This window comes from Phodopus roborovskii, unplaced genomic scaffold (assembly GCF_943737965.1).
Source record: "Phodopus roborovskii unplaced genomic scaffold, PHOROB, whole genome shotgun sequence".
NCBI lineage: Eukaryota > Metazoa > Chordata > Mammalia > Rodentia > Cricetidae > Phodopus > Phodopus roborovskii.
Window position 1 is genome coordinate 23430492 of NW_026126549.1, and position 24207 is coordinate 23454698.

Below are 24207 nucleotides of genomic sequence, written 5' to 3' on the forward strand. Positions count from 1 at the left end.
GCTTTCAAATAACTCTGCTAACAATTTATTGGTGTGTATGAGAGGTGGTAATGGCAGTGACCACATCTCGAAGCTGGCAGCATGCTTTCTGGGTGGCAGCGCAGACCAAGGTGATGAGCACAGCTTTCCGTGCTGGCGGGAAAAGTACCCACCACCTTCTTTGGTAAACCGCAGCTGACACAGCTATGACTTTCATTTTAGCAATGTTGTTGTTTACCAGATAAAAGACTTGTAGCCAGACGAAGATAAAGATTTACAGTAAAGACAGATTCATATTAAGAAAAACCTCTAAAGGTTTACAGTGTGTTTTAAAATATACATAGACATGAAAAAAATGGTTTTAAAGAGACAAAGAGGAACTGGGTGTTGTAGCACACGCCTTTAATCCCAGCACTCAAGAGACAGAGGCAAGCAGATCTCTGTGATTTGTAAAGTAAACCTGGTATGCCGAGTAAATTCCAGGACAGATAAGAGTTACACAGGGACAGTAAAACCCTATGTCAAAAAATAAAAAAATAAAAGTAAAATAAACAGAGTAATAATAAAGCCACGTAAAGATGAAAAGCTCAGAGAGAATCTGGTTACTGTATGCTATTGTGTTGTCTCTACATTGTTTAACTGCTGAGAAAATAACAACTGATAAGGAAATGTTGCTGCATTAATTCAATTTATATATTTTAAAAATGCTTTGACTCCAACATTTAAGTTCAAGGACAAGTTACTGGGGAAAAGGATTTCTATTTTTGTTTCCACAGAAAATAAAAAGCTGTGGATTCCTTCCAGACTAATGTGGTTTGAGCAAGCCAGACCGCCTGAAACAGAGTACCAGGTGATCCTACATTCAAAACAGCCTTACAGACTACAGCCAAGATTTCTACATCTTCTCAGGATCCCCCATGACAGTGCCCCCTATCAGCAGGAAGTAGTTTGGAAAGAACGACGCCCAAATTCCCAAATGTTTATAAATGTTTGTTTTCATTTAAATGGACTTGGGTATAAATGGTTAATGATCACAGCCAGTTCTTTTTAAAGGTAAAAAGGGAATTATGGTATGGATATGAATACTTTGTTTTGGAATAGATTTTCATTTATTGATACAATTTAAGGTCAATAAGGTGATATGTATATTTCTCCTCTTGTTTAGGTATTGTGTTTATTGAGCTCAGTTAGAAATGTAATGTATAATGTAGTACAGATTATAGATAGTTACCTATGATAGTTAGAACTTATAGTTAAGTTAGTTAGTATTTCTAGATATACAGACATATATTTGAGATGGATAGGCATTCTTCAAACCTTTCAAAGACCTACAGAATATGGCATCTAAAATGGTTTAGGGTTTTTCTTGACAATGAGACATAATTGTTCCTGGCAACACCACCTGCATCAGAAAGGAAGATGAAGATGGACATTGAAGAAACTCATTATGGAGTTTACTTCCAATATGGCAAGACTAGCCATTTGGACAAGATACTCCTCTTGTCTGGACTGTTCGACTTTGTGATGTATAAACTGGACATGCAGGACCCACAGGAAAGTGACTTCTGATTCAAGATGGACATTGCTAACAGAGATCCTGCTTCATGGAAGAGTCTGCGAGACAGTATGCAGGACACAGACAAAAGTGACTGACAAACTGCCAATACAAGAAGACAGTTTAAAGTTTCCTGCGTTGCTGAAGAGTCTGCCAGACACACTATGGCCTATGGGCTGAAGATGGAAGATTACAAAAGAACTTCGGGTGACCAGGCAGTGAGTTGTCTCTGTCATTTCTAGAGTTTATATACTATCCTTCTGTGGTCTTTGAAGGAGTTGAAGACAGATAGTAATGGTTATAGTTTTCATTAGTTAGGATTAAAGATAAGTTACTTAGACTTTAGACACACAAAGATAGAATAGATGATGAAATATTTTCTTCAAATCTTGCTAAATGTTAATGGACTAAATGTTGTTAACTGTGATTGTTACTTGATAACTGTTGTATAATATATTTTGCTATGTTAAGGTTAAAACCCTTCTTTTTATTTAGACAGAAAAGAGGAGATGATGGGAGAGGTCATTCTGTATGTTTCTCATACTGGTTAATAATAAAGCACTGTTGGCCAATAGAAAGGAAGATAGGAGGGACTAGGAGACAAGGAGGAAATAGGAAGTAGTAGGGAGGAGTCAAGATGGAGAGTCTGGAGAAAGCTGTATGCCGCCGGCTCCCCGGTAAGAGAAATACATAGATCAGCAGAAATGGGTTAATAATTAAGGCAGAGCTAGCCGAGAAGAAACAAGTAACAGGGCCAACAGTATTGTACCAAATACAGAGTCTCTGTGTATTATTTGGGGCTGGTGGCGTGGCGGCGGGACAAGACCAGCAGCGGCGGGTGGAAAAACCGTACACGTTACAAAACCCTGTCCCGAAAAATAAAAAACCCCAAATGATAAATACTACATGACTAAAACACATTATTTCCTCCCGTGACTTATAACTCTTTACAGGGGTGCTTTTGTCTCAATTTCCAGTGGTAAAAGGGTGGGTGCACACAGGGCCTGACTGGCTTCCTCTTGCCAGCACCCAGAGGTGTCCTGCCTGAGTCTTGGGCAGACCAGCGCTATTTTCTTGGCTTTAGTCTTGCTCTTTCAAGGTGTATAAATTCACAATCCCCTCTTCCCAGGGGGCTTTTGTTTCCTCCCAGAAGTATGGACACCACAAGCTTCTTTTGCTTTGGGCTAGAAAGCCAGCTTTCCGGATTTCTCTACCAGAGCCAAGTGCCTGAGCCCCATTGATTGCATGGGGTACTGGCCCCAGCACCACCATCCTGCTTTTACATGGATATCCTGGACGCTGTGCTCACCCGTGAACACACAACAGCACACTTAGGATGTGTGCACTGTTCTGTACGGATGCCCTGCTCGAAGTCCCTCAGCGCTACCACTGAGCTCAGTTCTCACCCAGCCCCATTCTACCTCCACTCCTCCATGCAACTCTGATTCCCAGGGCTGTTCTTTTCGCATTCAGCTAAGGGCGAGCATTACATGTACGCAATGAATGTTTTGACAGTGGGGGACAAGAGGGTGAGTGGAAGTTTATCTGACTTCAGGCTCAGAGGGTAAAGGGATGTTCACCCACGTGGTATTCGAATTTTTAAGAGGAACTGTCAGCATAGTAGCACTTGTAAAAGCTGAGGTAGGATTGCCTTTACTTTGTGAGACCCTGGGTCAAAAAACAAACCACAGAAATGATTTTACAGGAACATGTTAGGCCTGAGGAGACACTGGGGACAGGTAGGACACACAGGGAAAAGAAAAGCCCTGTCCTGTCCTCTGTGAGTCTCTCCTAAAAAATGTCTGTCTCCATGAGCACACAGCCCTTGGCAATCATTTAAAGACTAACAGTACAAGTTCATTTACTCAAAGCTCCACCCCACCCCCATCCTAATACCTTGACGCCAAAGCAAATATAACAATGTTTTTGAAATTTACCAGGTATTAGGAGCTGTGACTACACAAGATCCAACAGACCAGCTATTTGGTTTCGAAACCTCCTGTTCTGACTACTGGAGAGACACAGCATTCTGCAGTCACCACTCCTTTGCCTAAAGATAAAGGGAGCGTGAAGCTCCCTGCCTAGAGATGGTCTTTAGGACCCAAGCCCAATGAGTCACTTTCCTTCCCAACAACCTGTCCTTGAAACACCAGGTTCTTCCTGAGCAAGTCAACACACATGGGATCTTAATGGTAGCTGTAAGGAGACTTAGCCTACCTAGTTCTTGCCTCACACCCACATTAGTCACAGGAAAAAGAAATTACTGATTTTAAAGAGGGGTTTCTGATGAGTGTCTAGACCCTGCCAAACATTAATGCCATTCACTAAAAACACTCTGAAAAGTGATCCTACCCTATTCCACAGATGAGGAAAACACATTTACAGAGGACCCCTGAGTTGCCTGAGGCCACACAGCTAGGGGCAAGGCTGGCATTTGAACCCAGGGGTGCTTTGTTCCCATGGTGGGGGTTGTTCCATTCTTTCAAAATACATCTCAAAAGAGAAAATGCTAACAAGGGTAGGGACCAGTGAGCACTGGGGTTCACAAGTGCCATGAGTTTATTAGAGCTGCTGACCACAGCTGAGAGTCTCTGAATTTGGACTTATAGCTGAACTGGGATGTACCACAGAAACTCCATTCAACAATCACAGTCCAAAGGTAAAGTGTCTCAGATTACCAAGGCCCACTTAAACACCACCTACAATCTTTAAGTTTCATAGGTTCATTTTACATTCGTCTTCATCTCTTGCCAATCTGTCTTCCCAAGCAGCTAATGGTTGCATATCCCTCCTGTTACTACATTCTGATTTGTTGCTCAAATACAGAACTGTGACCTCCGGGTAAAGAGGGGGCTTAGGCACATAGATTTAGCTTCACTTTGGTTCAAACCCCACCGAAATCTCTACAGAGAGGTCTTAGAATGGTGGGGGTGGGTGTTTTTTTTTTTTTTTTATTTTTAAGCACAAGTCAAAACTAAGAGGGAAAGAATACCACAGCAACAGAATTTTAGAAGCCAGAGGGCAGATGAATCAATATTTCATGGTTCAGCCAGCCGAAGAAAAACTGAATTGTAAGCTGGCCATTCTAAAATAAGAACCATTTAGATTTAGACAACAGAGTCCCTAGTGGCTGGGACTGGCGGCAGCAGGTGCCTTTGGAAGTGGAGATGAGAAGAAGGATTGAAAATCAGTGAAAGCAGCTGTCAGATGCCCGGGTTCCCACTCTGCAGTGGGACACAGTTCCCCTTTCTCATGGTCAACTGAAGGCTGTGCTCCAGGACAAGTTGCAAAAGTTCTAGTAAAAGTGGGTAGACAGCCCAGGGGAGTTTGTTACAGGAAGATGTTAACAGGGAGATTGCCCAGGATGTCTGAACGTCTTTTGGGACTGAATGAGCTGAAAAAAAAAAACCAAAAAAAACCAAACAAACAAACAAAAAAAAAAACCTGATACTAATTGTAAGGGAAATGGAAAGGCACAGAAGGAAAAGCGATTCCACTTTACTACATGGCCAGCAAAAATGAGAACTTAATGGAGGTACAGAGAGAGAGGGACGCAGATGGGAAGGATGGTTCTTGTCTTCCGGAGAACAGATAACATCTAAACTGAAGCAGCAGTGAGGAAAAGCATGTGGTTCAGCAACATGAAGGTAAATGCTAAATTAAGCTAAACTTTTTAAAAGTTAATTTATTATGTAACTGTTCTGCCTTCATCTATGCCTGCAGGCCAGAAGAGGGCACCAGATCTCACTACAGATGGTTGTGAGCCACCATGTGGTTGCTGGGAATTGAACTCAGGTCCTCTGGAAGAGAAGCCAGTGCTCTTAACCACTGAGCCACCTCTCCAACCCCCAATTAAGCTAAACTTTGACAACTTCCATGTCTTGAAGCAGTTATGCTCCATCAGATAAAAAAGTTGAACTTTCATTCTAGAACTCAGTGTCCACACTCACGACTTCATTTGATTCTGTCTACCTAACAACCCAAAAAATAATAAACTTATAGCGTAAGAGTCACTTCATTCAACAATTCCCAGATAGTATGAATTACAGTACCTGAACATCATGGCACCTTTGTTCCTAGAAGGCTTGAAAGACATACACAATTCAAAGTTTAAACAACCCAGCCCTTCTCCAGTATTCCATTCCACTAAGGACTTAAGTATTATAGTCAGAAGAGCCTTAAGGTTCATTTTAGTAACGGTCAGCATCATCTTATGCCAGTTTTACTAGGAAGTTTGAAAAAAAAAATCTCCATGAATCCAGATTTAGCTAGTCTTGTATAAAATCCAAGCATTGCTATTTATAAAATCATCAATTATAGTGGGCATCCAGTGTTACAACAGAGCTTATTCTCTGAATCTAAGACATCTTTAGGAATTGTTACACGCAGTAAGATGGGAAGGAGCTAAGTCTAGGTGCTTCTTGGCATACAATGTTACTCCCCCGTAACCTTAGCATAAGCTGAAAATAGATAGAGATAGGTAAAAAATATACTTTTTAATACCTTATATAATATAGTGTGGCCTTATCTATCATAAACATACTCAGAGCACTGAGCTAACAGGCAAAATCCTCTAACATATGGCATATTTTAAAAAGTATTTAACACCTGTAATTTGTTGACTACTAAAGATAAAAAACAAAATGCTTTCTAGGCCAGTCCTTCATACCACTATATAAAGCCAAACATCAAACTATCCTAAGTTGGGACACTGTTTGCAATTTGGATTGCTACAGCATTAGCTTCTCACCTCTCTGAGCAGGTCTACTACAGACGGAAAAGTGAAAGGCTTCTGAGAGGAAAGAGCAAAGAGCTTAGAGCCTAATAAGGAGAGTAGGAACTAGAACCAGAGGTATGTACAATCTGGTCCTTGCAAAGGATGAGGGATGACATTTGTGATCTTCAGAGCGGAGCAAGACTCACACAATGAGAGCAAGAGCCCATGAATGGTGTTTGTGACCATTCATTCACACTCAGTGCCTCCGTCCCAGGTCACCATAACCTCACCTAATCCAGGTTCTGTGTCAGTATGTCAACTGTCAATCTATTTATACAATCAAATTTCAAGTTAACTGAGCCTAACCTCTTCCCATAAATTTTGGTCAAGTCAACTGCTAAACTGAAGCTAAGTACAGCTTATCGACAGTTCCAGGTACTCCACCACAAATGTCTCATTTCTACCTGTCATTTTATTTATTTGCAAAACAGTAGGAAATTGAATGGATTTTAAACTAACAAAAGTTCAAAAAGATTTGTAACTAGGACCCAAGCATTAATTTTAAAAACTCAGTCTTTTACTATCATGTAACTAATGCTAAACACAGTAGCCAGTAACAATGACAAATGGATTAAAAAGTGCATAAGATATGAAATGTGAGACAGAGATGTTCAGCTTTGAGAAAATAAGTCAGAGAAATGGTTTGACAACTGTTCATTTATTGTTTAGCAGGAATACAGCCCATCAGAACACATGGCATGCATTTGGGGGAGAACTGAACCACCTGTGCACCGCGGCCATTCAGTAAACCCGCTAGGAGGCTGCAAGGCGGTACAGATAGTACCCAATGATGCATGTGGCAGGGGTGACTTAGCTGCCTATGGTGGCTAAGACTCCAAGTGCAGATTCTGGAACTATTTACTTTTCATTACTCGGAATTACATCAGAAGAGGGAGGCCTGGCCTGACCCTGCTCTTAAACTGAAGGCTGAGGACTTAGTTGGAATCCTTTAAATAAACATTATTTGAATCATATTCACTGCAAATTTTAACTCAATTCTCCTTCATAAAACTATACCCCCAGAATCAGAAGCACTGTGTGGATTTAGAAAAGATTAATTGTGAATGTAAAGGACTATGTATTCGACTCCAATATCTACAACTGCTGTACTTAATACTAGATTCTTATGTCATATGGCCAATTTCTCTTTTGAACATTTGCTATAACATGTAATAAATTAATTCCACTGACATTTAAAAGGACAAAAATATAAAGTTGATGGAAAATCAGACCATAATTAAAAACTATATAATCATATATGGTTTATTTAATACAGTGACTGTAACCTACAGTACAATAAAATGTCTCCCCATCTAAAGAGTGACATGCCCTGTATTTTCTCAAAATTTAATAAGTATATTTATTAAAGGAACATTGATGTCACTTGATGTTCAAGTCACACATACTGCTTTTTATGGTACTGGGAAGAAAAAACATATAGACAGGAAAAAGCTACTACACCCAAGGGGACATCAAGGGATGGTTTCAGACTTTTGTTCTTTTGCAGAGGCAGTCTTATCTTTTCATTAACATTTTCCCTTCCTTCATGCTTCAGGGGCACTTGGTTATGGCCTGCAGCGCTGGACGAATCGAGGGTACAAGCACACATCTCGGATGTGATACCTGTTCAGAATCCAACTTAGGAATCTTTCCAAGCCCAAGCCATAGCCTCCATGAGGACATGTACCATATTTTCTCTGTTAAATACAAGAACAAAGAGAAAAAATGTATGCTTACTTTAAAACTATAACCAATCATGATAAATTACTACAATGAGCTAACTTCCACAATGTAACAGTTTACTCACTGTAGTAATAATTCAACCCACATCCACAAACCATACAGAGAGGATAGTTTAATATAAAAAATACATTGGGGGCTGGGCAGTGGTGGTGCATGACTTTAATCCCAGCACTTGGGAGGCAGAGGCAGGCAGATCTCTGTGAGTCCGAGACCAGCCTGGTCTACAAAGCAAGAGCCAGGGCAGGCTCCAAAGCAATATAGAGAAACCCTGTCTCAAAAACCAAAAATACACTGGGGATGGAGAGACACCCTGAAAGGAAGAGATGATTTCAATTACTTTGATTTATCAGAGGAGAGTGAAGAACAGTATTAGATGTTGGTAGGATCTAATAATGTATTTAAAAACTGCAGCAGGGGTTAGCAAGGTAAGGTAACTGAGCAGTTAAAAGCACTGGCTGTTTTTCCAGAGGGCCCTGGGTTCAAATTCTAACACCCACATGCTAGCTCACTATCTGTAATGGAAGCTCCAAGAGACCTCGAGCCCTCTTCTGGTCTCTGGGGACAGCTTGTGAAACATACAAGCAGGCAAAACATCCACACACATCAAAAGAACAACAACAAACACAACCTGCAGCAGATAAGGAGCTTTACAAATGAAATTGACCTGTAACTTGCCTAAAGGCAAAAGGGCAATGTCCAAATGCTGCAGGAAGCAAGCACAGCTCGTCTGGCGTCCAATGCAATATAATAAGATAAACTTCAATGTATGCAAAAAGGTATTGCAGTGGGGGGAAAAAAAAAACTTAGGTTTAAACAGTTGTTTTACCTGATCTGTATACCAGTAATAAGGAGCCGGGTCAATTCCTTCCCTTTTATAGCCTTGTAGAATTTCTTCACTGTCCCAAGAGCGCATGGAGCCACCCACAATCTCACCAACATTGGGCATCAACACATCAACCTTTAAATAAGCCAGAAAAACAAACAAAAGAAATCATCACAATTACTGCCAGTTCATCAGACACAATTGCAAGGCTTTAAGAAAAATTACAATTAGGCTCCTAACTTGAAAGGAAGCCCTGAGACTATGCAAAATTCAAGTATTACCCAAACTCTTTATCAGAACATGTCAACCCTAATCAGGGTTTTTTTTTTACTTTAATTAGTCATTCTAGATTTATGAAATACTTGTCATGAGTATCTTATCCTAAATGGCAGTTCTGAGCTATATCTTATCCCAAATAACAGTTAGTTCCCAGTCCCTTAAAAAAAAAAAAAAAAAAAAAAAAAAAAAAGCAACTTTTCTAATACTCATGGAATCACAAACTGACAGATTCAGTAAGTCGAGGATCCTCAGGACATCGCTGCATATAGAAGGACTTGATCTCCACAGGAAACCGACACAGCAGGATTGGTTCATTAATGGTGTCTGTCATCAGTCTCTCAGGAGCTTCGGGAATATCCTGAGGTTTAATCAGATTTCATTATCATTCACAACTGCCAACAGAAGGCAGCTCCTTCACCGTCAGTCAGTCCGGGCTACCTTCCTACAACATAGACCTGAAACCCACAGATATGCACATAGGAACAATTTCTTCTATAAAGGATTAAAACTGACTTGAGGCTATCAAGTGAGCTGTGGGAAGATCTGTTTCTTTTAACACAACCCCCCACCCCACACACACAGTGTGCTGAGTGCTGCTAGGGAATAACCCCACCGCCCAGACATCTCTAAACTGTGACGAGATACTGCTTGGTATCTTGGTCAGTGGCCAGATCCATGCTCTCAAGTGAATGTGTCCCACTTGGTCTCCAGAGCAGAACACAATCAGTGTATGCTCCAGGACATCACTGATCTGCAGGGTACTGATGACACTCATCTTTAAACTGTGACCTGCAACTCCTTGCCTGTTACAAAAACCACTTATTCAATGGTACAAAGAGTCATAAAATAACTGACATCAAGTTTGCAAGTGTTACCACACCTATACCAACAGCCAAGAAGTATTAGATGATAATAAACCAAGTAAATTACTCTCTCTCCCAAAACATCCTCTAGGAAACCATATTCAAACCAGAACTCAAAGCTCCTGCCCCGGAAAAAAAAAAAAAAAAAAACTGATGGGAATAGGACATGACTCACTGACTTGTTTAAGGACTGAAACAGAACGGGGCAGTCACCAGCTCTCGTCCCTGAAGCCCTATGCCCTCAGCCATAAAAGACAGGATGAATGGGGAATAATCTGATCTCTTAGCTTGGATCTGCCTCCCACGCTGGGGGTTCTGTGTAAGATGAATATACACCTGGAAAAGCCTGCAAACTGTTCGCTAGCGCTAGAGCCCTCACGCTGTCGGATGGCAGAAATACACACCATACACCAGCATGCACTGAGGGCTTCCTGTACCACGGGCCCTGCCCACTTCATCTGGTAGAAGATGTCACTTCAAGGTAGACGTGAGGAGTCAGCTGGGTCACCAGCCTTCAGTCACACAGCAGGCTGAGAGAGAAGCCCACCTGAGGGACTGGGACATTTGAGTTCTACAGCTGGTGACTGTTCCACTCAATTACACTAAGTATTATGGTAATAAAGTATTTAAAACTTCAGTTCAAAATTACACTATATATCATAAACTGAACTTACAAGACAGCAAGGGAAATATGTGGAAACCTGGTATGATGTTTGTTCTCAACATAAATTCCAAAGCAAAACTGCTGAGTTGCAGCTACTCACATTTCACATACACACACACACACACCCCAACCTTATGCTGGGAATAATGGCCAAACACACTGATCTGAGTCAGTTAACACTGACACCCCCAAAACATGCTTGGCTCTCAGCCAGGGAGGCTGTGGAATGAGTTTTCGGAGGCACGACCATGAAATCGTTAAGAGGAAAAGGACACCGTGTGAAAGAAGGAATCTAATGTTTTGAAACTGCACAAAAGGGACACTGTTCTAAAGTGCACTCTATCCATGAATCCAGATAATCTTAGGCAGTCGTTTCTGCTAGTACTATTGACTTGAGGACAAGTCGGGGCACCCAGGATCAAGGAGCCACCGCCAGCAACCTGCTTGAGCACACAGCCCTCGCTGAAACAATGAGAAAGGGATACATACGTCTCCAAATTCATAGAGCGTCCCGTCTTCTTTCTTTACATCGTGCTCCCTCAGCCACTCAATAGCATCCGAGTAGTTCATCCTCCTGAAAGGCCGTTTAGGGGGTTTAAAGTTCTAGAGTAAAAAGAAGAAAAAAGCTATGCATGAAAGGAAAGTAACCAGACTGAAACGTGTACTAACAAACAAAAAGGGGAGGAGGGGGGCTCAGTGGTTAAGCTATGGACTGCTCTTCCGGAGGACCCAGGTTTGGTTCCCAGCACACACATGGCAGCTTACAACCATCTGTAACTCTAGTTCTAGGAGGTCCAACATCATCTTCTGGCTTCCAGAGACACAGTCATGCAGGCAGGCAAAACACCCATAGACATAAAATAAAATCAAAGTGCAAGTAGGGGACCGGAGAGACAAGGCAGATGACTCAGCAAGTGAAGCCTTTGCCAGGCAAGCCTGAAAACCAGGGTCTGATCCCTGGAACCAAGGACAAGGTGGAAAGAGAACCAACTCCACTGTCCTCTGCCTTCCACACGCGTCATAAACACAGAAATAACGTAAATTCTCTAAAAAAAAGAAAGTAGTCCTACAGGCCATTACTACGAAAGAGTATTTCAGGTGAAGAAGCAACTACGGACTGACTCTTCTATAGCTAAAATACAGGAATTGGCAATTACCAATATTAAGTTTTCAACACATTAACTAATTATTTATTTCAGCTCCACAAACCCACAAAAACTGAGAGTGATTCTGTCTTTGACAAAGATTGGAACCCTTTCATTTCCGGGAAACACTACACCTACCGGGTTGAGGTCATACACTATGCTTGCCACAGGTGACTTCAAGACTCTGTCCACCACGTCACACACTAGGTCCTCTAAACGGTTCAGGAGGTCCTCAAAGGTCAGGAAGGGACACTCGGCTTCCACGTGAGTGAATCTGAAGAACAGATACACTGAGAGCTGCTCTTTTACACAAAGTTTCTCTTAAGCAAAGATCTGTACCTGGGCTAGGGAACCGTCCAGAAAGGAACCAATGCCCTGCTCTCTCAACCCTGAATGAATGGTCAAGGAAAAAATCAGAGAACGGACTTTGGCTGTGCCCTAAGAAGCCAAATGCCTTTCCTTGTTTCTTTGGCAGGGTCTTACAGCCCGGGCTGGCCTTGAACTTCTGATCCTCCTGCCTCCACCTCCCAAATGGGATGATTGGCATGTGCCACCATGCCCCCTACTTTTACATGGTGCTGCCGACAGAGCCCAGAACCTAGCCATGCACTCTACCAGCTGGACTTCACCCCCACCCGAGGGGCAGCTCAGGGAGGACATTCCATACTCGGCCAGGTGCCTTCGTGTTCTGGACTGTTCGGCTCTGTATGACTGGGCAATACAGAAAACATCCCCCAGGGCCGGAAGGCAGGTCTCTAGGTACAGCTGCGAGGACTGAGTCAGAAATGCTTCTTCCCCAAAATAGTCAAGCTTGAAGAGTGTGGCCCCTCCTTCCACCTGTGTCTGCACCAGGGTCGGAGTAGTAACCTGTAATAGTGGGAAGGAGCAAACAGGTCTGCTGGGGCCATCACTCATCCAAAAGGCACCGGTGTCTCTTGCAGAAGGTGACATGTGACAGGCACTTACTTCACAGTAGCCCCTGTCGAAGAAGTGGTCCCTGAAGCACCTGGTGATCATGGAGCGTGCTTTCAAGATTTTGGACATGTTCTCCCCTCGGATCATCATGTGCCGGTTGTTGAGCTGGACATCCACATCAGACTCCTCATTGATCAGGTTATCAGCACCCCCAGCTGGGGCCAGCCCCACCAGCTCCCAGAAGTCACAGCTCAGCTCATGGCCTCCTGGAGCCTGTGGTTTAGAAAGCAGAAGGGAAAAGCAGAGGGACTGAGACAGACACTTGACATTATGAAGACTTTGGTCCAAATTTTTAGCAAAGTGTTGTTTTAAGAACATCATTAGTAGTTTCAGCTTCCAAAATTAGAGATTTGGTGACTTGATGTTACAATTTTACATTTATTGCTTCTTTCCATGTAAACACACACACACACTCACTCTCTTTTGTAAATAAGAAGGCATACAGTAAGAATTAAATCAACTCTAATTCCATAACCTGGAATAAATACTTATAACTATCAGCAGTATGGTTTATTTTTCTAGCATTTAAAGATTTAGTTAACATACTTATCCATATTTCAAAACTTAAATATGGAACTTAAGAGCTAGTTCAGCAGTTAAGAGTACATCCTCCCCTTCCAGAGGACCCGAGTCCAGTTCCTAACACCTAAACTCCAGCTCCAGAGGGTCTACACCTCTGGCTGCTGAGGGCATCTGCACACAGCAACACACACACACATAATTAAAAGTCTTAAATTAAAATGGAAAAGTTTTACTAAAAGCAGTTCACATATCTATTTGGAGAAAGATAATCAAAAATTTCCCTCTAAAGAAAGTAATTCTTTTTAAAAGCCTCACAGTCATGGAACATGTCATTATCTTGTTGCCAAACACTAGACAGTGAGTAGCACCATGACAACCACTCCACTTGTAATAATGGCACTTCCAGGAAGCTTGGTGAACCTCACTCACTCCTTTTTATTACAGGGCAAGCTTCACCATGAACTCAGAGTGTTTGCTCCCTCTTGTGGTTAATATTTTATCTACATTTGTAGGTTTCTCTTCCTAGGCAACAGTTAACAACCACAGAAGTTACTTGAATTGAATCGTAATTACAGACAGGTAACTTATTGACCAGGTAGGTTATCTACCCTTGACTAAAACACAAACATATTCTTATGTTCATTTTTTCCCCTCTTTCTTTCTACTTTTCTTTTTTAAAAAGAATTTACCAATTCCTGTTCGAACAGTTTCAGTTTAAACTGTTTTCCGAAATTCTCAGCATGGTCAAGTTTTATTTCCTCCATGCTGAAGTTATTGCTATATCATAGCAGAGTGGCTGCAAACTAACTAGGAGGATTATAAGGAATTAAGATAAAAAGCCGAGTCTTTTATTTTTTGGAGACAGGGTCTCACTATGTAGCTCTAGCTGTCCTGGAATTCACTATGTAGACCACACATCGTACTTCAGATTCACAGAAATCTACCTGCCTCTGCCTTCAAGAGCTGGGATTAAAAATGACATGTGCCCCCTATGTGAGTTCTGCTTCCTCTCAAAGTCACACTGACTTTAATTGCTATTGGGGCAGCAAGGGAAGGTGCTCAGGTCGGGAGACTCCTGCCTGCACGAATGAGTTCCATCAGAAGCTCAGAGTAAGCTGCTAGAGACCACGAGACCAGATCTGTCACACACAAGCCAGTCAGCCCCATCCCAATCTACTGAATATCATGGTATCTCAGAGCAAGAAAGCGGTCACCAGAAGTAGCCCTACTATCATGGGCTTCCCAACACCCAGAACCACAGGAAAATCCACCTATTTTTCATAAATTTCCCAGTTATAGCTTCAAAAAGCAGACTAAGACAAACATGTTAGCATATATATTTTACTGGAAAAGTATGCAGTATAATGAATTTACAGTACTTTACATCTGTGTATTTATATGCCAAACACCAAATGTACCAATAAGACACCAGAGAACAAACTCCTAAATACCTATGACTTTCACCCTGAGTTCACCTCACTCACCTGTTTGCCCTTTGGAGTTAGGTTTAGTGTTCCGTATACTGCCACACTGCTCTCAGTGGACAAGACTACTCCATTGTAACACTGACACTGTAAAAAGGTCAAAGTTCATATTAGGCTATTTATGCTGACATTAAACTATTCTAATAAAGTTAAAGGAATTACCTACAAACAGGTTATTTGGCCAAATATTTGTAAAGTCAGGATTAAAACTGCCACTAATTTTTTTTTCTCATATAGCCCCAGCCAGCCTTGCACTTCTGATATTCCTGTGTCTACTTGCAAGTGCTGGGATTATAGTCTGTGCTATCACCCTGGGGTTGAGACAGACAGACAGAAAGACAGACAGACAGAGGAGAAAGAAGAGCTATTTTGGGAGAAGACAGAAATTCAGTGCACCCATGTACTACACAACACATCTATTAGCAATGGAGCGATACCGATTATTTATTAGGTAGCTCATATTACCTACTGATATCATAGCAAAGTACACCCTGATATGTCTTCAGTGAGATAGCCTACTAATGTATTCCTTGGACTGTGGTACCACTCAGTAACACATGGCTATATTAAAAACATACATAAGTCCCCTTCACATGAATATATAAGCATAAAAGACACTAGTCTATATCCACACAGTTTATTTTTTACTTAAATGGACAGAGCCCCTCTAGTACATACTAGAATCATTAGGAGAAAAGTGATGGGCAATTTGACAACAGTGAGATAAGATAACACCTAAAGCTAATAATTACATAAAGGCAAACGAGCATCATGTGCCTCTTGACATAACCAGAATAGAGCTTTGCACATGAATTAGTCATGTGAAGGAAAAAGAAAAAAAAGTCAAACACTATCACTCCCAACTTCCATGTACAAAACAGAGCAAGCGGAAGCACACTAAGTGGCACCACAGGCAGGAATTAACCAAACTCATAATGTGAGGTGCACCACAGAATAAACTGGGCGCAGAAAGAAAGATAATGAACGACAAGGGAACACTGTTAAAAATATGACATCCAGGGAAACAAACCCAGTGGTTACCCAGGCCAGATCATAAGACTCTATACTGTTCTGCTTTTATATTTCAGAAAACTCCTGTCTCTCTAACTATTCTAAGGTATAGTAAAGACTTTCTACATTTATGATACACAACACTTTTGACATAGTAAACATCTAAAAGTATGTGTATAGAGGCTAAAATTCTTAAAACTTAAATAATGGACGATATTAAATACAACCTTTCAGGCACATGTAAGATAAAATACTTACCAAGTCATCTGACAAGACACACTGAAGATAGCCTGTACCATCTCGCAACACCAAAAACATCAAATTCTTTCCTAGAAATGAGAATTCAACCAGGATACTTCACAATCCTCCCACATAAAAGCAGCCCCAAGGTCTCTCTCCACCCCTTCCTCTGACATTCCCCCACCCCTCAAGCCTCATCTTTGTGTACTTTCATTCTAACCATGTGATCTTGACCAGCCACCCTATCACGGGGGAGCAAGTCAGTCAAGAGCTGAGGCATTGTCTTAATTACGTCTGAATCCCCCTATAATGTAAAGAACAGTGCTGAGCACTCAAGAGGAGGGGTAAAAAGATGTGAAATTAAACACTCACTTATATTCAATGTGTTTTAATGAAAGAGATGATAATCACTTAAGTAATTAATAAAAAGAGAAAAAAGGTCTCTATGAAGGCAATTATAAAAATCAAAACTAAGATGCTGGGCTGAGGAGTTAGCATGTAATTAAAAGTGCTTGCCATGTAAGTGTGAAGAGATTTCAGATCCCAGAGCCCATGCAAATATCATGCCATGTGGGTGTGGTGCCCCCTTCCCTTGCAATCCCAGCCTCCTTAGAGACCGGGTCTCCAGAGCAAGCTGGTTGGCTAGACCAGCTGTATCTGTCTGAGTTAAAAACCCTGCCTCAAACACATATGGTGGAAGAGATTCTGGATAATTTCAGACATCAATCTCAGGCCTCCACATGCACATGTCCACACATATGTGTGCCACACACATTCAAACATACCATACATGGGGTGAATGGGTGGGGTCCAACTAGAATACTAACCTAAAAAGTAAGATTTAAACACACACACATAAAAACCTGCGCTTACATCCAGATGTCCTTATGACACACACCTGTTTCTTATTAGATAATTAAAATTCAATTTGAGGATAATGTACTTATTGTACACCTCTTGATCAATGTGATTACTAACAGTTCAACTCATATCTAAATAATCTTCAAACTTTCAGCATCATATCACGTGGGAACAAATTTAGGCTATCAACTATTATATCATTTAAAAAGACAGTATGCCAAAATCCCAAACGAACTCGGAGAATGTTTTTATGCTGTTCTTCATCTAAGCCCAAGTTTACTTAAGATTGAAAGGAGGGCAAGAAAAACCATCCCACTCACCTTGCCTGCGTAATCTGTGGACCCAGCCAAACACCTTCACTCTTTGGCCTCTATAGCCTTCTAATGCACAAATCTTTACCTGTCAAATTTAAATGGAAACTATTTGAATCATGTCATAACAGACCAACATCCATCCACATTGTAGTAAAGTGTTAAAAACAATCACCACTGGGTGTGGAGGAGACACATTTAATACTAGTATTTGTAAGGTAAAGCCAGGCAGATCTCTATAGATTCTAGGCCAGCAAGGAATACATAGCAAGACCTTCTGTGGCAACACACACCACACACACACACACACACACACTCTCCAAAAAAACCCAACAACAACACACACACACACACACACACACACTCTCCAAAAAAAACCCAACAACACACACACACACACACACACACACACACACACACACTCCAAAAAAACCCAACAACAACAACAACACACACACACACACACACACACACACACACTCTCCAAAAAAACCCAACAACAAAAAGCCCAAACCAACCAAACCCAAAAACTCCCCACCATAACTGTTAGTATTTAGGCATATGTACTGGCCTGCCTTTGGGGTCCTGACAGATACTTTCTCAGCTACTGCCACTAAGAGCACCACCTATGCACATTCACTATGTTCCCTTTTAAAAGCCCACCACAGCGCCCCCCTCTGCCCCTTTCCTTTCCCTTATTGCTCCCATCCCTGGAGGCTGGTCTCCCTGCTCCCCTTTCCCTTTTTATGATCCTTTTCCCTTAATAAAAAAAAACTCTCCACTTGAGCCCTGTCAAATGGTGTCTTTCTCTCATACACTGCTTTTCTTAAATTACAACCAAACCAAAAAAAAATCACAAATAATACAAATTGCGGGCAGTCATTCTACTATATAGGTTTAGAATCAAATACCTTATTATGCTGTGTAAAAACAAAAAGAAAAAGTCCTTTTCCATTAGTGTAATACCAGATACTTAAAACTGTTTGGGATACTATTAAAGAAAATCAATTAATAAATGCATTCAGTTTGTCACAAGAGATGTGCCCATCCCCCACAGTAGCAACAACCCCAGCCTCTCAAGTCCCTGCACACACCCTGTATACACCAGGAAACTAAGGCAGAAAGGAAAACACAAAGAGGAACTGGGTGGTGCAGGGAAGTTAGGAGGTGACAGACACTTGGCCAGCAAGAACATGAATGAAGCTTAAGCCACACTCACCCCTGAGTCAGCTGTCTGTTTAGCTTGGGGAGGAGGGCACACAGGAGCAAACTTTCAAAGAATCATAAATACTTTTTATGTATTTGTAAAAATAATGAAAATCACAGATTTCTACCTTTTCACTTTTCGGTGAGGAAACTGATACTACAGAGAGCAAAATCATTTGCCTCAAACTACACAGCATAGCCAGGTGGTACTCCACATCTGGGGTCCGTCAGTGAGAGCAGAATCTACTCATCACGCAACTCCTAATTTTAGCAACAAAATGAACCTCTAAAAGTCAACTTCAGCACTCAAAACACTGTCTCTCTCTCTCTCTCTTCCCCCCAAAAGGAAAGACAAAACATGCGAACAAAAGATGAGTACCGCCTGTAAACCCAGCAACTGCTTGGACACAGCCATGCCCACAGTGCCAGAAATGACAGACACTTACGCATGCCGGCTCTGGCAGGCTTGGATCATTTTTAATGATGATTTTCTTTGCTTCCTCCAGGTTCTTTTCTCTTCGTAGGTTATCTTCTGCCTGATTTTAAAAATAATGCAATTGGTAAATGTAGTTTCAGGTGCTGTGCTATAAAAATGTACACAGTGGCAAATTCATTAGTCACCTCTTTCTTCTCTCGAGAATCATTCTTCATCTGTTCTCTGTGCCACATCTTTTTAATGTTCTTCATCTGGGACTTAGAAATGACATCCCACCTCTAGAGAGAGACAGACAGACAGCAGAGTACAAAGGTGCCCATTATCTTCAATACCTCTATGTGCTCAGAAAAACTTATCATTCATAAAACATGATCCTGAAACTGTGCTGGCATTCCCTACCTCATTTTCCTTTTGTGAATCCACATAAATGGTGGGAAACGGCTCTTTTCCAACTGTCATCAAAGCCTTGGAGAGGGAGAGGAAGGGAGGAAATGAGGGAGGGGGAGAGAGGGAGGGAGGGAGAGAGAGACATTTCTTTAATATTATACAATGCTTAGTAACCAAAACCACACTTGGAACATGACCAAGAGCCAAAAAAAGTACCAGGTAGATCCCAAGAGGCAAAACTCAGTGCCAACAGGATGACTGGCTGAGCCTCCTTTAGAAGGAGGGGCTCTAGGAACACCCAGGTCATACTACAGAAAACCCCAACCAGTTCACCCATACAGCAAGCAGCCTCCTATCAGAGCAGAGTCACACAGACACAGAGACAAGCATAGCTATGACAACAATAAAAGAAGTAGCAGAGAGCAAAAACCCCTTTGCAAATAATATCTGAAAGGTTAGTGACTTGTAAAGTATCAAAGGTGGGGCCTAAGACAGGTAGGTCTGAAACTCAACAAAAATAACAGCCAAGTTACACAGAAGGCTAAGTTTCATTTAATTTGAAAATCTCCTTTTCATCAATACTGGTATATTAGGCATTACTGCATCATTTAAATTTACATTTGTGTGTTTTAAGTCAGTTAACATAAAAATGAATTTAAAATGCTTCTTATACTTTTATTGATGGGGAGGCAAACTAGGAGAATCAGCTTTCTCTTTCTTAATGTGGGCCCCAGGGACTGAACTCAGGTTGTCAAGTTTGGCAGAATCACCTTCATCCTCTGAACCACCTCACTGGTTCCCCAAAACTAATTTTTACTTTTAAAACAGGGCCTCTAGCTCAGCCTACTCTTGACCTCAGCTACAAGCTGAGGATGACCTTGAACTCCTGGTCCTCCTGTCTTTACCTCCCAAGTGCTAGAATTACAGGCTCAAGGCAAAGATGAGCATCTTAGTAATGTCAAGCACTGTATGAAAATTTATCCAGTTACTACATCACATAGGAAAAGAAATGTCTTATTCTCCCTGGACATAAAATCTGAAGTTTATAAAACTTGACCTCTGAGAGCCTACCAAGCATCTACTCTTTGCCTGTGTGAGCCCACATTACATCTGTTGAGCTGTCCTGCTTCAGCTTCTCTTAAGAGTCATGTATCCTGAGCTGTCTGGTTTCATTCTTCAGCTAACTTTATGGCCTCTAGTCATAAAGTTACAAAGCACAGACACTTTCGGGTAAAAACATCTAGGCATATGAGAAAACATTAGAAACAATGACTTAAGATTAACTAAGAACCCCCCCCCACACACACACACACTCTAAATGACAACTCTCTCACACACACAACTCCCTTCAAACATAAAAGGAATAAAAGGAGGAATGCCCAAATTCCTGGAAAATCTCCACCCATTCCCACAAAAGGCAAGCAGAGCACCCAATGACCACCTCATCCTCCTCCCTCACATTCTAAACCCTCCAACTCCCAAGACCCGAGAAGCTAGCTTGCAAGTTTATCTCCCTCTTCTACTATTCTTGACCATGTTTTCCTTAAGGGCAAGAGAAACCCTAATCTTGTAGTGTGACTTAGTCCACTCTTGCCTGCTGTAGAGCAGGTATATGAATCTTCTGAAAAGACCAAGAGACTTAACAGGGCATTACCAAAGGATTAGTCCATCAATAATGGGCTGCATGTCCAGCTACGGCCCCATCAGATCACAGTGCGAAGGATCACTGTGGCTGCCTACATCTGCTGTAAGGACTCTTTAATCTCTCAACACACAGCTGTACCTGCACACCACTCAGAATTCTTTCCTGACAGGTGTACACAGATGCTCATTTTTTATGTCATGGATGGAAAGGGCCTAACTATCATTCCTCGTCTCAGAAGGGCATACTCAAACTGAAAAATTCCTCTTCTGGGGGGGGGGGGTCACCTAAAGTGTTATCAGTTTTGGAAAGTCACAGGAGATTGAAAAAGGCTCAAAAATTAAAAAAACAAGACCTTGGCACCTTGGCATGACATATTAAAGCATGACATGGCCTGAGCTAAAAAGGAAACACTTCCAAGTTAAGAAGATTTGATGACTGATATTGTCAGGCATCTATAAAAAACAAGAATTGTCCAGCTATGGATACACAGAAAAAGGAGTGCCAGGGTCTTGCTCTTCCAAAGAGGGAGTATTTAACATCTCCCCTTATAGGGTAGTTGAAGCCAAAGGACTCCAGCATTACAAATTCAATGGGTCTGTCAAAGAATAAATAGCATAGTGGGGACAACTGGACCACACCCTAACCTGATGGTTAGTTGAAAACCTCCTGGGAGGTGTATAACAGTTCACCTAGGATGAAACAACCTCACATGATGTTCCAAGGCCCCAAACAACAGTACATTACTGAAGAGGCATTTTTGTCTGCAGCCTTCAGATCATGAGTCTGCTTTGAGAAGTGGTTCATGGATAGGCTGCTGGTTTGTCTAGTTCTTGAGTCTCAAGGTCAAGATGATCTCTGTACTATGATAAATACATCAAGAGACCTCTCTTTAGACTCACCCAGACACGAGTGTGATTCGGGGATAATTTTTACTGTCACAAGAGCTGAAAAACTGACAATCTGACAAATTAGAGAGGAAAAGTCCAGAGGTGAACACCTCACTGGAAAAAAAAAAAAAAAAAAAAAAATAACTGCTTTAAATGTTTAAAAAAAAAAAAAAAGTTTGCTCTAACACCATTAAATCAACATGCATGTACACACCCTTTACTTTCCCTTTTGGGAGACTCTTTTCAAACTCTAGTGTTTGAAGTAAAACTGCTGGGCTGGGGAGATGGCCCAATGGGTAAAAGGGACTGCCACTAGGCTGAGTTTGACCTAACATTCACACCGACAGAACAAATGGAGTAAGTTATCTGCTGATTCCGTATCTGTGCAGAAGCACATAGATACTGCGCACCCCCCACCATGAACAAAGGTAGTGCTTTCTTTTTAAAGGATGAAATAAAACCCTTGACAAGTCATTCACCACCAACAGTCATTCCTAGATGCAGAGCAGTTAGTTACCCTAATGGGGTTACCTTTAGGCCTGTTTTAAATGGTTTCTCCTTGGATCCATCTCCTGTTGCATCATCTCCTTCTCTATCAGAAACATACAGCTCTGCTGTATTTTTAAAAGACGAAAAGTTACTCATCATTCATCAATAACTCTCAGCCACTTTACAATGCTGTTTTATTCATTTTCTGTCTTTGGAAACGGGAAAAAAATCATCTTGTTTGTAAAATCTCCCACATCCCAAAAGTAATCAACATATTGTTTTTCTGATCTCCCCTTTTAAAAACTATCCCACCTAACACAATGAATTACAAATCTCACGGTTCTAAATGAACCGTTAGTACTTCTCTTTACTTGACTGTACTCTTTACTTGATTAGATGCTGCACCTTAAAAGCCAGGGTGACCTGGGGAGAATTTATTTAACCTTTCTGCGCTTATTTCCTTATCTACAAAATCAGGAAAACAATATACATCTTACAAAGCTGTATGTAATGAGGACGAACTACAACAAGATGTAAATCAAGCATCCCAGGAAACAGAGCACAGATAGCAAATGAAAACGTCAGTCCCTTCTGCTCCCCAAACAAACCCCAACTCTGGGCTTAAACCGCAGAGGGCCTCACCACTGCTAAGTCTCATTGTGTCATTGCCTTGGTCTCTTAAATCTTTTATTTTTACTGCTGCAAATCTCAGCAGAAAAAAAAAAATGAGGCTGTGCAAAAATAACTAAAAGTCTTCAATCCATCCCAGAAGATAAACTGAAGAACTGCTTATCTGGGGAGGGGGGGAGGGTCTCACTATGTCGGGGCGCCTTGCAGCGCCCCAGTGTAGGCGGAATCACGAGATGTTCCCAGTGGGGCTGGGCCAGAAAGACGGGGGCCGAGGGACCCACCGGGCTGAAGCAGAACCGGACTTGGGCCACGAGTCTGTGCCCAGGCTGCCCAGGTCTGAGGGTGTGGTGCGAAGGACCAGAACCTCACAATATTTGGGAGTGCGCCCATATGGCGCCAAGCCTAAAGGGAGTTGTGGAATTCGGCCGGAGCATTTCTAAACCGGACCACAAGCCGAACCTCACTCACCTAGTACCATGCCTGCAGTCGCCCTGATCACCTCCGAGGACATCTACTCTGCAACCACCGCCACCTGGTCACCTCAACGTGCACAGACCGCTTCCGAGACTGAGAAGTTGCATCATACCATCTAGAACAGCCGTCGCGGATATGAGTCAGCGGAACGTCGGGCGTCCATTGGCTACAGGAGATGGGCGAGTGACTCAGAGGCCGCCATCTTTGGTCAGGGAAGAGAACACTTCCGGTTCAAGAACACTGGGCGGGGTGCCTTCTCACGGCTCCTGAGGAGGAACCCGGTCTCAAGCTCTCTGAGTTCCCAATTCTGTGTCTAGCTGAACGCATTGCAGGTTCTGTTTTTGGAAGATTCAACCACAATGGGGAAAACGGTTTTTTTTGTTGTTGTTTTGTTTGTTTTTTAGATTTATTTTTATTTTATGTGTATGAGGGTTTCTTTCTTTCTTCTTTTTGTTTTTTATGCGTATACGTGCACCAGGTGCGTGCCCTGTAAAAGAAAAGTCAGCGCATCTCTTGAAATCGCAGTTATAGATGGCTGTGAGCCCAGGTCCCTCGTAAGAGCAACACGTGCTGTCAACTGCTGAGACCCCTAAAATATACTTTAAAAAAAGAAGAAAGAAATTGTGATGAGCTGACCAAAACTACCTGCTTCCCCAATAGAACAACAGCCTATATAGCATTTAATTGCATTAGTTGATGTACTAATCCGCAGATGATTTAAAATATGCAAGAGGATTTATGCAATCTCACTGCAGACACTATGCTGTTTGATATAAGGCGTTCGTTATTTCCTTATCCACAGGGATAATGTTAACGTCCTT

At 41.8% G+C, this 24207-nt stretch overlaps 1 protein-coding gene across 1 annotated transcript; it reads right to left on the minus strand.

The window, feature by feature from the left end:
* Window positions 1-7548: 7548 nt before the first annotated feature.
* Nars1 (asparaginyl-tRNA synthetase 1) lies at window positions 7549-23544 on the minus strand. Its single transcript, XM_051200956.1, has 15 exons — window positions 23381-23544; window positions 22325-22407; window positions 19274-19339; window positions 19060-19152; window positions 18885-18974; window positions 17242-17320; window positions 16079-16149; window positions 14810-14896; window positions 12795-13016; window positions 12496-12695; window positions 11967-12102; window positions 11173-11286; window positions 9383-9514; window positions 8881-9012; window positions 7549-8008 (listed from the first exon to the last, which is right to left on the minus strand). The coding sequence occupies exons 1-15, from the start codon at window positions 23421-23423 to the stop codon at window positions 7877-7879; spliced, it is 1680 nt and encodes a 559-aa protein (XP_051056913.1). The 5' UTR covers window positions 23424-23544; the 3' UTR covers window positions 7549-7876.
* Between the last annotated feature and the right edge of the window lie 663 nt (window positions 23545-24207).

Excerpts from the sequence above, each read along its gene's own strand:
- Nars1 (XM_051200956.1), bottom strand. The coding sequence starts at position 23,423 with ATGTCCTCGGAGGTGATCAGGGCGACTGCAGGCATGGTACTAG. Across the intron at positions 9,013-9,382 it reads ATCCTCGACTTACTGAATCT|GTTGATGTGTTGATGCCCAA; the intron begins GTCAGTTTGTGA and ends GCTTATTTAAAG. Across the intron at positions 8,009-8,880 it reads ATTACTGGTATACAGATCAG|AGAAAATATGGTACATGTCC; the intron begins GTAAAACAACTG and ends TGTATTTAACAG.